Source organism: Gallinula chloropus (assembly GCF_964237585.1).
Source record: "Gallinula chloropus genome assembly, chromosome: 16".
NCBI classification, from domain to species: Eukaryota; Metazoa; Chordata; class Aves; order Gruiformes; family Rallidae; genus Gallinula; species Gallinula chloropus.
In genome coordinates, this window is record NC_140101.1 from 11139647 (window position 1) to 11154005 (window position 14359).

At 56.8% G+C, this 14359-nt stretch overlaps 1 protein-coding gene across 1 annotated transcript in view; it reads right to left on the reverse strand.

Moving 5' to 3' along the window:
- PLCG1 (phospholipase C gamma 1) overlaps window positions 1–13612 on the reverse strand; it is a gene marked incomplete at its 5' end in the record, with an annotated part of 46642 nt that extends 33030 nt beyond the window's left edge. Inside the window, one exon of the mRNA XM_084271525.1 lies at window positions 13411–13612. Coding sequence (XP_084127651.1) covers window positions 13411–13612 — 202 coding nt within the window. The remainder of the gene's footprint in view (window positions 1–13410) is intronic.
- Window positions 13613–14359: the final 747 nt, after the last annotated feature.

The following is a 14359-nucleotide window of genomic DNA, read 5'->3' on the forward strand; positions in this document are numbered from 1 at the left end:
GTTTGGCCTCAGCATGGCTCAGAAGGTGGTGATGGACCCAGCTCTACGCCTGGTGGGCTGCACGGCCTCTGCCTCCCCAGTCCCTTGGAACTGCAGGGATGGGGAGAGAGTGCTACCCCTGAGCACCTGCTGCCAACACCACCTCAGTATGGCCGTCCCCAGGCCAGACAAGAAACCACAGCAGCAAATAACTTGAAGGAGTCGAAGTGGGACACTGATCCTGAGACCCAGTCACGCATTGCTGTTGTAGCCTAAGTCCCTGAAGAAGCACCAGCAGCCACCAGTCCCAAAATCCTTTCAGGTCCCATGAGCACGCCTTCCTCCAGACACCTGCAGCCAACACCTCTCCAACAGAGAGCTGGAGAAATGGGGGTCTGAGACATTCCCCAGTACATCCTGTCCTGTTGTGGGCTAATGGCCAGCAGCTAATTAGCAGGGTTATTACAGGGGATGCCTCCACACACACCCCCACCCAAGGAACCGGATCTCCCTCAGGCTGAGCGCTGCCAGCAGGACCTTTGCAGGGTTATTGGCAGGATGCAGAAAGCAAGTACTGCCCTAGCCCATGGCCAGGCTCTGCTCCCCAAGCACACTCATATGGGATGCTGCACTCCCGATGGCCCTCCAACCTCCCCCAGGCTGTTTCCCATGTCACTGGAAATTGAATACCCCAGGCAAACTGGTCATCATTGGGCAGTCCAAGGAAGGACCATCACTTCAGTCCAACCCTACACAAGCATGCAGGTGGGAAGAAACCACTCAGGAAGTTTCATCTCTTCCAGCACGTCTGGCCCCTCCCTGGGGCAATCAGCAGACAACACCAGGAGAAGAGCAAAGAACAGGGCAAGCCTGTTTGCTCTGTCCCCCCGATACCTTCCCACCATCCAACTGTCTGTGATTTGGGGTGACTCTCAGGGGTTCTCCCTTCTACAGCAAGGTGCAGGCACCCAACATTAGGACAGTTGCCATGAGGAGGAGTGAACCCTGAGCAGCAGTCTGTAAAGCACAAAAGCAGAGCTCAAAGTGCAGAATTCACCCAGCCCAGCACCAGGGCTGGGAAGCACGAACATCCTCCTTGCTGGAAGCCAGCATCCCAGGGGAAGGAATGACATGTCACCCTGTCCCTCCACACAGCCCTGTGAGGGCAGTGGTGGGATGTTCATGGAGACAGGCAGCTAGATGGCAAGCACCAGGCGAGAGCCCCAGCAAGCCCCCTCCTTGGAAGCTTCAGTGCTCCTGCTTGTCCTCCATGGAAATTTTGTCTGTGTGAAGTTGTGAGGTTTTATACCAAATCCCAAGCTGGGCATCCAGGGCTGCTGGTTGTATCCACTCCCAGGCACCCATGAGAGCCCTGGACTTGTTTTCCCCATCATCACAGAGGACATGGGAGCACGTTTCCACCCCAAATACAAGCAGAGTGACTCCAGCTAGAGTAAAGCCCTGCCTTTTGCTTGCATGGTTGCTGCTCTGAAGTTGGTGTCCCTTCCCCAGATGAAACCAGACCAGTGGCAGACTGCAGAGCCACCCTTCAGTCATCACCCTGGTCTGTTTGAGAAGCACAAGTTTCCCCTGACTCACATGGAAAAAGGAAGCTTCAGAGCAGACCGTCTGTCTAGCAATGGCTCTGTAAGCCTCCCCCAAGGTGACCTTTTTCCTGCGTGGTATGGAGGCCTCCATCCCCCCTCAGCTCTGCCTGGGCAAGAAACCTTAGAGCAGCACAAAAAAACAGAGGGAGGATGGGGAGAGCTCCAGATCTGCGAACATGGCTATTCCAGCCTGCTTCTCCCTCCCTCCTGGGTGGATGCACAGTGATGAGGAGAGCCGAGGGGTTCAGCAGGGATGGATCAGTGGGGACACTGGCACAGTGCTGTGTCTCAGCATGGGAAGGGGTGAGAAGCTCCAGAAAGCTGCTCCCTGTGCAGGTGTCTCCCATGGGAGGATCTGAAAGGGAGCACTTCAGTGTGACATCCCTCCATCCCTCTCCTTGAGCTTACGGGGTGGCCAATATCCCCAGGCTCTCGGGCAGCTGGAGGACCCCAGCCCACTGCCAGCGCTGCCTGGGTGGGGAAGGGGATGGGACCAAGCAGACTGGCAAAAAACAAGCAGAAAAGAGGGACAGACACGGCAACCCATTGGTTCCCAAGCACACAAGCCAGGAGCTTGGCAGGGCCGATGAGGAAGCCCTGGCAGAGGTGGATCTGCAGGACCTGAGTCTAACAGCAGCAAACTCTCCTTTGGAGATTTCTGCTCCAAACAGAGGTGTCTCTTTCATGCCCGGGCAGTCATACCCCACCACAGAGACAAATGTCTGTCTCCAGGACAGGGCACGAGGGCGAGGAGTGAAAACTGAAAGACAGGAAAGATTTGTCAGCCCAGCAGCAAACGCCAGCGAAGTTCAGATGCTGTGACTCAGTCTTCATCCACCCCACCAGTCGATGCAATCAAGTTTCCGTGACAGTGACTTAACTGCAAAGACGACACTCAGCTAGGACATGCAGGTGAGATGGTTCGTCCCTGTCCCTCCCAGGGCTTGAGCTCTTTGGTGTCAGGTTGGGAAGAGAGCAGGGTAAAGATCCCATCTGCTGCTGAGCCACTCAAGGTCACCACAACAGCCCGACCCCTTCCCCCACCATGCTCAAAAAGCTGTTTTGAGACAGCAAGGACTGAGTCTTCACCAGAGCACAGATGTGGTTTCCAGATGTGTGCCCTCCCCGAGATCTCCCCACATGCTGTTATCCATGGGAGAGGCCCCGGAGGGCTCTATGTCTGTACTGATACACAGGGAGCAGCCAAGGCACCTCCTCCAACTCAGACTCACATTGTGAGTCCCTTCCACCCACCGCACCAGGAACCAGAGAAAGAGGCAGAGTTACCGGAACGGCTGCTGGTGACATCAAACCTGCTCTGTCCCAAAGTGGTTAAACCCAGAAACAATTACTCCTCTGCATTCTTCACCAGTTTTCCTCTATCTGCACTAACCACAGCCAGTGCTGGCTTCACCTTCCATTGTCCAGGCAAGAGTACGGTTGATAACCAGCCAATGGCTTCTTGTTACAGCACCATCCAACTGAAGATCTCCAGGCTCAGTACCTGAGCCACATGCTTCTCTAGCAGGAAACATTACCCTCAGTTTATGTGGGAGAAGCCAAAGCTTCTGGTGATGGTCTTCACACCAGGCTCCTCTACCACTTAGGTCTGTTTTTCTTCTCAACAACCTCACCTGGGATTTAATTGATCTCCCCAACTGGAGACCTCCTCCTGCTTGCACACTGACCTGCTCCATGGTTCATACCAAACCCAACATGCCAGCACTCCAAAACATCATGCCCTCATCTCCAGGCCTTTTCATAACATGTCTCAGAGCCCGAGCTGCTGGGGATTATGGGGACCATACTCCAACCAGCAGCGAGACCTTGAGAGCAAGCTGACACAAGGCATTCAATGACATATGAGGCACTGAAGAGGAAAGGAAAAGAAAAAAACCCAAGGAGAAAAACCCTAAACCACAATTTCTGCTGCTTCTCTGGGATGTAGAGCCAAGATGTGTCTCTGCAGAACCAACTCCCTGCTGCCCAGAAAGACTGGGGAGCCTGGCACCACTCGGGCTCTGCTCTAGGATTCCAGACAACTATTTGGTCCTCTGAAGCTGAGGAGGCCTGTGAGCTGGCTGCAGGCTTGGGGGGTATCCAAAGTACCCCAGGATCCTGGCCAGAGGAACCAGAGGTGGATGAGGGACAGCAGTGGGACAGGCATTGGCAGAGGTACCTGAGCATGGCAGCTGGGAGAGACGAGAGCAGGCGCTCGGTTTCTCCTCTGATGTGGCACAAGAGCCTTCCCTTTACTGGTGCTGAGGAGGATCATATCAAGCAGCACCCAAATGCTCAGCAAACAAACTGAGCCAGACGCCACCCCCACCCCACTGCTCTAACAGCTGGAAAGCTGATTTACAGGGTGCAGGTGATCTACCAGGCAGGGTGTGAAGGGGGCTGAAGACCTCTTGGACATCTCGTGTGAAGGGGGCTGAAGTCCTCTTGGACATCCCATGCTCCCAACACAGCCAAGCCCACAGCTGCAGCCACACCAGTTTTGCAACCAGCTTACAGGCTGGGAACCACACGTGTGAGGACACCTCCTAGAGAGGGTGAGGAGGAGGGATGAAGGACATACCGGCACACGCAGGAGGGATGTCCTTTAATCACTACATTGCCTGGCGCTTCTGGGAGCAAGTAAACAGGAAAACGACTCTCAAGCAGCTGCTCTACCCAGCATCCCTGCAGGCTGCCATGACAGCCTTCCCTGACGTCCCCCCTCGGTGATGACGGTTTCCAACCCTGGCCGGTCTGGCCCCAGTACGGATGGGAGCTCAGCTGGAGCAGGACGGGGCCCCGCACAGCACAAGCCTGGGAGGAGCAGAGCAAAGCACGCTGCAGTCTGAGCCAGGGCAGCTCCCGCAGAGATGGGGAGCGGGGGCCCCTCTGCGCTGGAGCAGCTCGCTGTGCCAGGAGGCAGCAGAGCAGCTGCAGCATCGCTGTGTGCCCCTGAGACAGCAGTAGCCTTCCTGCTGCCGTCCCTCCAGGCACCACGGCCCTGGCAGCGCAGCAGGACAGAGCGCAGCACGATGACCATGCACCCAGCTCCCAGGAGATGGGTTTCAAAGCTAGAGGGAACAGGCAATGGGATGCAACCTTGGTCCCTGAGGACAATTCGGTGTGTCAAGGCAGCGAAAAAAGAAATCACGTTCCAAGAAAAAGAAAATAAATGTGTTTGTGATGGGTTGGGGAGCAAAAACCAACCTGCAAGACACAGTCCTGCCCCTTCTGCCGTGGCTGTCAGCCGTTGCCTCTCAAGGCCAGCAGACAGAGTTAGCTCAGCAAAGCATCCTGTTCATGGAAGCTCACGTGCTGGACCACAGCCTTCGCCGCGACAATTTGGGTTTGCCTGCCTGCAGGTGTGCACTGGGCCACCATATCAACAGCATGAGAAGCCACTGAGAAGCCACGATGGCCCAAAAGCTCAGCCTCACAAGTGTTTTGCAAACAGAAGGTAGAAGCTGCAGAGGAGATAAAGGGAGAGGTCTGTTATGGACTCTAGAAAGCTTTCCACATACTCCAGCCAGCACAGTTCAGAACCCCCAGCTCATACGGAGCTGAAGGGCCTCCAGACCACACAGGCAGCAGCGATGGAGCTGAAAAGCAGTTTGAAAGACTTTCAAGAGTATGGGCCATCAGCATCGCCAAGCTCTGCTGACCTGTGCAGGTCCAGTGTTGCCAGCTCCTGCCAGAGACACCAGCCCTGGCCTACTGGGTGTTCAGGGTGCTTCACAATCGCATGTCCCCTTGCTGTCCTATCTATCAGGGTGCTTGATACGTGACAGGGACAGACGAAGAGGCAGCAAGGTGCTCAGAGTCAAAGAGAGCTGGGACAAGAGGCCATCCCACTGACACAGCCGTCAGGCAGAAGCCAGCAGCCCTTCCTGCAGCTCCAAATGCTGGGGATCTTCAGACCAGCAGCAAAGAAATGAGGAAGTTTCTCATCTGAATCAATGTCAAAAAGCCTTTTCCATGTAAAGCAGCTCTGTGTGCAACGTAAAAAGCCTCAAAACAGAATCAGAGAATTGCAGGGGTTGGAAGGGCCCTCAAGAGATCATCAAGTCCACTCCCCAAAACGTAAAAGATTAAAACCATTTCGAAGGAAAGCTTTCTCCAGCACTGCAGCATCCCTTCTGGAATGGCTGCTGTCACCGTGTCCCCCTCCTGAGGGCTCTCCCCAGCCTGCAGACACCCTCCTGCACTGCCTGATGCAACGCCTCCGGCAGAGAAACCACCCGCAGCGGAACAGATGAGCAGGGACGTCGGAGCGGAGGAAAAGCCATGAGCTCAGCCACCCCCGTGCACGGCAGGGTACAGTCACGGCACAGGGGATGCTCTAGGTACTAAATATATGTGACCCTGGCAGGGGAGATCCAGCAGCAGCACACACAGTGACCGAGGCAGCTAACAAGCCTCACTAGCACGTGTTTGCTGGGACGGTCGCAGGTTTCCATGCACATCCCTGGCTGCTCCATATTTCTCCATACAGCAGCATGTGTCTGTTGAGCATGTGAATGTTCCTTCTTTTATCCTCCTCTAGATAGGTGTCCTTCCAATTATTTCATTTCAGCATCATCTTCCACCATCTGTTCTCCAAGCCCGTTTGGCCAAGGGGAAGAAGGGAGGATGTGGGGGGTAACTTTTCAAAAGCATTTAAGCCCCAGATTTCTGATTTCTACTGCCCTTAAACCTCTGAGCACACTAGAAAAGAATTTTCTTATTAAAAAAAAAAAGGTCTTCTCCACTGACTTCAGATGTTTCCTTATTGTATTAACAAGGTTCAGCCAATGGTTTAAACTCAGAGCTGCACGGGGTTTTTGATCGAAGCCCCACACCTCCTCACCACACGCTGCAAGCTCTTCCTGGAGTCCCCACACCCCTCCTGTACCGTGTGCTTTACATCAGGTCCTACCAAACTAGCCACAGTTTGGGAAGGGGGACACACCACAGGGGGCTTGCTGCAGCCCCAGCTAGGCTATACAGCCCTGAGAAGCACTGTCACACACCTCCAAACTCAAACTGCCAGCGCAGCTTTTGGTTGACCTGCCGTGAAGCAGAGACTATTGCTGTTGGCCCCTTCACCTAACAGGCTACGGTTCACCAGCAGCACAGTCCTGCTGTATTTCTCCAGCCATGGGACTGGCAAGCACCGTGCTTGATGATGAGCTGATCTGGAGTCTCGCACCTCCTGCCAGCCAGGTACAGAGCCTGGGTGAGATAGATGCTTAGCACAGACTGTTTGCAACACCAACCCTGGCACAATCCCACTGCAGCAGAGAGGAAGGAGATGGACACCATGAAACGTGCTCTGCTTCCAGCAGCTTCAGAAGCTGCTACCCATAGGCTGAGCTGCTGGAGCTGGTCAGGGCAGGATGCAAGCAGAAGCTTGTGTGAAGCACCAAAAACCGCAAGGCTGTCTCAGCTGAGCCCCTGTAGTCACAGAGCTCCTGCTCCATCCCAGGCATTGTCACGTTCTGCATCCCGGCCAGTCTGCCCATCACAGTGCAGCAGCATCACTCAACTCCCTTCCCAAGGGACACAACAGCCCCAGCACTGTCTGGAGGGGAAGGTCCCAGCCCAAGAGCAGTGCCCAAGCTCCTGGGACCCCAAAAATGAAATGAACGCTGCATCCTGAGGGCAACTCAGTGGTCAGGCCTCCTCCCCCACACCCAACGGGGGGGGGCCCTTGGCACTGCTCAGGATGGGGACTCCAGCACCCACCGCCCCAGACTCCTGCCGAGCCTGCAGAGGAGCCTCTTCTCCTCACACTGCCATCTAAGAGATATGCAGAGGGTCACGTGGCTGCTCGCACGGGGACAGGCGATGGGCATCGCCAGCAGCTGGTGCCGGCCATTGATTAGATAAGTGAGCAAACACTTCCCGGATACAAATGACCCCCACCCCCCCGCCGTGCCGGCAAGGGAGTTAAAACAAAGAGTAGTAAAAAAGATCACAGATTGGGCTCGGGGACTGCTGGCTCAGCCCCAGAATGGGCTCGTTGAAAGTCCTGTCTGAAACCCCTGGACAAAGCTGCCCCTGGAGATGGGAGGTGACGGCACCAAGCACGCGAGGGGCTGTTCTGCAGAGCCAGATGTTCAGCTCCAGCTCCTCTCACCACACGTGGTGTCCAGCCAGCACGGCTGCCAGCAGCCAGGGAGGAAGCCAAGCCACAGCGTTTCTGCCCTGAAAAACCTGGAGCACCCCAGCCCTCGGCATCAGAGAGGAGCTATCAGTCTGACACCATGCTAAACCTCTCCAGCAGGTTTTAATTAATGGACTTAAGACCCACCAGCCAATATCTTCCAAGGGGCTGACTGGCAAATGAAGGGACCTGACGGATGGACAACATGAGTGCAGGTATCACAGCGGGGCACGGGTCTCCCAGCCCACTAACCTCTAACTGCTCTCCGGGTTGCAGAGATGCTTTTGAGATGCCAAGGGAGGAGTTAATTTGTGCTGTGTGTCTTACTACTGCGTGTGCTGGGGTCTTCTAGCCTGTTCCTCCTGGAAGAAGCTACTGAGAAGAGAGAAAGGAGGTGACAGAGGGATGTAAAGAGGATGTCTCCGAAGGAGTTGGAGCTTGTTTGCTTCCCCCAATTCCACATAACTATCCTAGCGAGAAGGAGGCCGGTAACAACACAAAAAACCTCCTTCCCTGAAGAAACCCCTGCAGCAGAGCTTCAGCAGGGGAAGCTTGAACCGTTACGAGGGGGGCGAGCCGTGCTCTCACCTTCCCACACCAGCGGTTTCTGCACCCCACAGCTCAAGAAGCCCAGTCCTGTGGCTGGGGCTGTGGAGCAGGACGGGGACCCACCGGTGCAGGAGCCCTGCTGCTCTCCAAGAGGATCTGACTCCCAAGTCTGTTTACCCACAAAAGCTGCTTCTGGATTGCTCACTTACCAAGGGCTCCAAGCCCCTCAGCTTATAGGGGGTGAACCACCCCCCCAAACTGTTCCTCTGTGGACTAAGGAGAGAGGCAGGTAGCTGGGAAGAGTGAAGTGAGTGTGAGCCACGCTCCAGAGTCCCGTTGGATTAATATTTTACAGTTCCTGCCTTTTTGTTTTACACGAGCGACGGCGTTTCTCCACCTCCACGGGACCTGAGCTCGTTTCACCCAGAGCAAGAATGCAACCAGGGTTTTTTCGAGGTGGTTTCTTTTCTTTCTTGTCTCTCCCCTCCTCTCTCTCTCTCACTCTCTCTCCGCCCCCCCCCCCCCCCCATAAAACAAACATCTGCTCCAAATTTTCAGCTCGCTCTCGGAGCAAACTCTCTTGAATTTTCTGGCGTGTTTCAAGGCAAACAGATCAATTAGGAGCTGGCCTCTAACCCCCCAGCAGGCGAAGTTACCAACATGAGACCCTTTTATATTAAAAAAAGGATTATGTAACACAGGAAGTTAAAAAAAAAAAACCCACCCCAAAAAAAAAAACCCCAAACGAAGGTCTAAAAAGCCCAAAAAGCCCACGAAAGACAACTGGAAAGACAACTGACTCGAGGGATTAACTCGGCTTTGCTCTGGGTGATTAAGAAAAAGAAAAGAAAAGAAATTATTAGAGCTCTTCCCACCGTCACAGCCAGGCCCTCTGCGGGGTTGATTAGCGAGAAAGCGATGCCTCGGTAATTAGAGCTGGCTGGGACCCTTTGGGAGAAAAGCAAATAGTACTTGGGGAAGGAAGAAAATAGAGACTTTTATTTCCCCCTCAACCCAGGATTGCTTTTTGCCCAGTTTCATTTTGCAAAGCACCGGGGAAGGAGGGGACTGCTGGCCCCCTCCTCCCCGTTCCTCAGCGGATGCTGTAGCGAGCTGAAGAGCGTAAGGGCGGGCAGGAGATGGGTCCTTTCCAACGGAAGAGCTTCTTCATCTGGGAGCCCAGCTGGCCGGAGCCCCTGCTCTGCCCGCTGCTGAGTCAGAGCTGCTCCCGGCGGGGGGAGCAGGGGACACACGCTGGCAATTAACACACAAGGTCACTCTTTAGGCAGTGATGATAAAGCGCCGCAAGGGTCATTGAGCGAGGGGACGAAGGAGAGGGCTGGCACACCAGCAAGGGCTCCCCTCTCTTCTCGGCACCGAGGTACCACAACCCCATCACTGGCCGGCTTGCGGGCAGGAGGGAGGTGAGGCTGGGCACTTTGATGGTGGCCACCAAGGCTGGCTGGTTGTCTGTGCAGTGATGCCACCCACCTCATCAAACACAGCTACTCCCTGGTCAGCATCCCCCCTGAACACACCACTGTTAAAGCGATGCTGTTTGACACAAAGTGCTCTGTTGTTACACGCCAAAAGCTCCTTCCAGCTCAGGACCAGCTCACGTCCTGCTCATATCCGTGAGTAACATGAAAAGAAGATGTCCCATCACCTCCCAGCACAAGCAGCATGGCCAGCACAGCTGGCAGCCATGCGCCCGTTCGGTCAGGGAGAAGCTTGTCAGACCAACAGCTCTCCACTGGTGAGGCATCAAAGGCACGGAGGATGGGGGTCCCCTTGGACCTCCAGTGGTGGGGTAGCCTAAAGCCTGCTGAGACTCAGCTCCAGGTCAGCATGCAGCAGAAAGCCAAGCACCACCAAAATATAGCTCTTTGTGAAGGTGAAGGCAAACTGGTTGACTGCAGCAACCACCCGGAGTTCAGACAAGCACCCACAGATCCTAGGGAGACAGCAGCTCCATGACACCACCCACAGTGGTGTTGAAGCTCAGGAACGAGTACCACCACACTGAGGAATGATGACTGTGACTGTGCCCTGAAGACATCGCATCCCAGCATGCTGCAGCTGTAGCCTGGGTACCTGAGGCCACCTGGAGATGAGCCAACTGACCCTCTGTCACTGCACGTGCTGCCTAATACACAACAGGAGGCTTCCTGAGCTGCTGCCTCTGGAGCTGTGCCCTTCCCAATGGAGCCAGGTCCCCCAGCACTGCTCACCCCTCCTTGGCACAAATACACATCTTGTTTCTGCAAAAACCTCTGGGTGCAGAGAAAGGAGCACAGGTCCTCCATGTTGGGGTGTTCATGGGGATAGATACCTCTCCAAGACACAAACATCTACAAAGACATTACCTGAGTTCAAGTCCTTTGTACATGATACCCTGAGGGCATTCACCTGTTCTCAAATGGCCAAAAACCCAGGATCATTCCTACTTAGACAACTAACTTGTGTCCAGGAGGTCTGAAGCTCCTTTCTGGTCTCCGTATCTCAAGAACATTCATAATGGACCCATGAACAGAGCAGTCTTTGACCTGCAGACCCCCAGGCATTGTCCAGGGGAGATGCTGTTCTATGTGAAGGAGCATCTCACCTCCTGACAGCTGGCTGCTCTCCATCGCTCATGGCCTCCTGTACACTGCAAGTTACAGCCAAGCCAGCACTACCATGAAAAGCCACCCCCAATCTTCCTGCCAGCCCCAACTTCCTGCTCCCAGTACAGCATGGCTTCTCTTCATGGGGAGAACTGGGTCAGTCATTGCTCATGGTGAAATCTACCCTGCACTCACAGTAATTAGCTTCACTCCAGATCACTTCCTCCCCTGGTTCACAAAAAGGGTGCTCTGCAAGGGGGGATGAGCCAGGAGGCGAACACATCAGTGTATTTGCTGCATGGAGCCATCATACACCTGGGTTTTCCCAGGCAGGAACCCAGAAAAACACAGGAAGTTGGCCAACAACCTACCATCTCCGGCCTCACCTGCCTAGATACACAGTAACAGATCGTGTACACAAGCTGGTGTTTCCATCTGGAGCTCAGGGCTTCCGTGCTGGAAGTGCTGAAACAAAGCTCTGGTCCCGGGCACTTCGAGGAACGGGTGCTGCACGGGGTGCTGGGTGACACCAGGGGAGGGGACTGAGGCCAGGGTGGGATACTGGGGTGCAGAGAGGAGGCCATGCTGGGAAATCACCTGGCGTCAGAGAGGTGAGGGTGAAGAAATAGCAGCTCTTCAGGCTAATGTCCTCTCTCTCCAACACAGCCCATCTTGCCCCTCGGGAGGGTCACACACACTGCGGGGGCATCACGGGTAGTGGGAGGAATGTGCCAGGGAACATGGAGCCCACGACCTCCAGCCATCCAACCCCCTGGAGAACAGCAGAGGAGCCCCAAGTAATGTTCTGCTGTGACATTCAAAGGAACACAAGGGAACTGGCTGTCCTGCGTTCCCCAGCTCTTGTTCTTTCACAGGAAACCTGGGGATTTTATTATCTTCTTTTTTCTTTTAATTTGATCACCTCAGGCCCTGGGACACGCTCTTGGCTTTTACCGATCTGCCCTCAGCTGCCTGCACAGCACAAGAAGTCCTCACAGCCACGACATTATCATCAGTGTCACCTTTCCCACACCACACTGCCGGTACAGCAGTGGGAGTTCTCCACCTTTCCCTGAAGGAAAGGGCTCTTACAAGGAGTGCAGCAGGCACTTAGTCCTGCCCACGGGAACAACTGCCCACGCAAACATCGGTGGAGACCTCCATCCCATGACGAGCCAGGGCCCACATGGTCTGCAGATGCTGACCAAAAACCAGTGCCTCACCAGCCAAGCCAGCGGGTGCTCTGCCTTAGCTCAAGAGCAGCTTAAGCCCAGGCCAGCAGAGTGCTGCACTCTCCTCCTGCTCCCACTGCCCCAGGGCTCCTGAGACCACTCTGGGAAAGATGTGGGGGAGCTTTGCAGCCAGGTGATGCTGATGGAGCCCAAGGCTCTCACCAGATCTGCCTGGAGACATGGCTGGGCTGAAGCCAGAGGACTCTGAGGTCCTTAAGGCAGAGCAAAGCCCTGAACGGGAAGCACCAGCATTCTAAGGTCCTACCACAGAGGCACAACCATCACCACCACCTCTTTTCTTGATCCGAGCCCCTTCACAATACTAAAAGCACCCAACCCTGGAACAGCAGCGCTTGCTGTTGGACAACCCATCCATGGCCTCGCTGTGCCCCAGCCGCGTCCCTTGGTGAGGGAAGGCTGGTGCTAACGTGCCACCATGCCAAGGCCAGCACCAGGACTTCTGTCACATTGCCTTCATGTGTCCCCTCTTCCTCACCTCCAGCATCAAAAAGAGCCCCTGTCCTCACATGGGTGTGTGTGTGGGGAGGCGGGAAAGGTAATTTTAAGAGAACCAGCAGCAGCCTGGGAAACCAGCGCCCAGGTTAAAGGTTCCTCTCACCCCCTTCCCACCCATCTTTGCACTCCTACGCTCACTTTGCTTTCTCCCTGCCTCCTCGTGCTCCAAGCCCACATCCCACACAGGAAGCCAAAGCCAGTGGGATGCTCTGGCTGAAACCCACCACTGCAAACTGGGTGTGTGGGACCCGGCCCTGTGCTCAGCCGGACCCTGGGTCAAGGTCCCCGGGCAGATGCACGAAGGGGAGAAGGAAGGCGGGAGAAACCTCCTAGTATTTTGGGTTGGTTTCCCTGCTCTTTGCCCTTTCCGTTCCATCCCATCTGTTGCTCCAGGACGCGACCCCAGAAAAGGCTCAAGACTTAATCCCGCCTCCGTTCTGGCTCTTTACGGCTTTTAAGTGCCGTACGCCCGGGGGAAGGCCCCCGGTTCATCCCTGAGGTAGGTTACAACTCTACCGGGAAGCAGCGCTGGGGGCGGCCATGGCGGTGCCCGGCCCCCGCATCCCCGCGGCCCCAGCCGGCCCCGGGCAGAGACACCGGACGCCCTCGGGCTGCTGCGCGGGGCGGTGCCGGGCACACAGAGGTTGGGGGCAATTTCCCTTCCTTCCCCCCGGGACGGCTTCCCCCCGGGATGGCTCCCCCCGGAGCCGTTCCCCCCCACACAGACCGCGTCCCCGGGGCCGCCCCGCTCCCCCCGGGGCAGGACCCTCACTCACCGGCCCCCTCGATCTTTTCGGAGCCCCGGCTCCATGTCATTTGGCGCGTTTCCAGCTTCACCTGGAAAGTTTTCCTTTCGGGCCGCTGTGACTTTTTGGAGTAAAAGAGGGTCATGACGGTGCCCACCTCCAGGCTGCGGCAGAGCTGCGTCGCCTCCGCCTCGCTGGGCAGCCCGGGGCCGTTCCCCGGCCCGGCCGCCATCAGCGCGGTGAACAAAGGGGAGCCGGAGCGCTCCCACCGCCGTCACTCTCCCGACACCATACTCCGCAGCTGCGGGGAGGAGGAAGAGGAGACGGATGAGAGGACGGAGGGAAGCGGAGGGGAAGGAGGCGAGCGCGGGTGGGCGGCGAGGGGCGGAGCGGGGGGGGGGGGGGGGGGGGGCGGGCGCGGACACGTCGGCTCTGCGCGCCTGGGGCCCGCGTGGGGTCCCACGGCGGGGCTCTGCTGGCGCCGGGGTCTCGGGGTGCTGGGTACGCGGCCGTCATCGCGTCCCGGCGGTGTGACGCGGGGAGAGTGGGGGCGGGGGGCGGCACTCGGCCCCGCGGGTGCCGGAGCCGCGAACCCCCGGCCCAGCACGGTGCTGAGCGCGCCCCGCACCCCGCACGGAGGTCCCAGCTGTGCCAGCACCCTCCGGCGCGGGGTGGCGGGGCGCACTGGCACCCCACGGCGTGGATTCCTGGGGGTACAGCACGCCGTGAGGTCCCGGGGGTGCTGCTTTCCCCCAGCGCTGCATCCTGTGGGCTGTGGGTCATCCCAGTGCGCGGCTCTGGGGCCAAGGGGCTCAGCCCCCCCCCCCCCCGCAGCCTCCCCGTGCTGCCCCCACTCCTCGTGTGCACCCCAGGTGCTGTGCAGGGTGGGCGAGCACATGGGACGCAGATCTGAGTGGGGCACAGGCCCGGCCAGCAGCTGCCCCAGACCCCACTCTCCTCTCCCTGCCTTCCTGGGGAC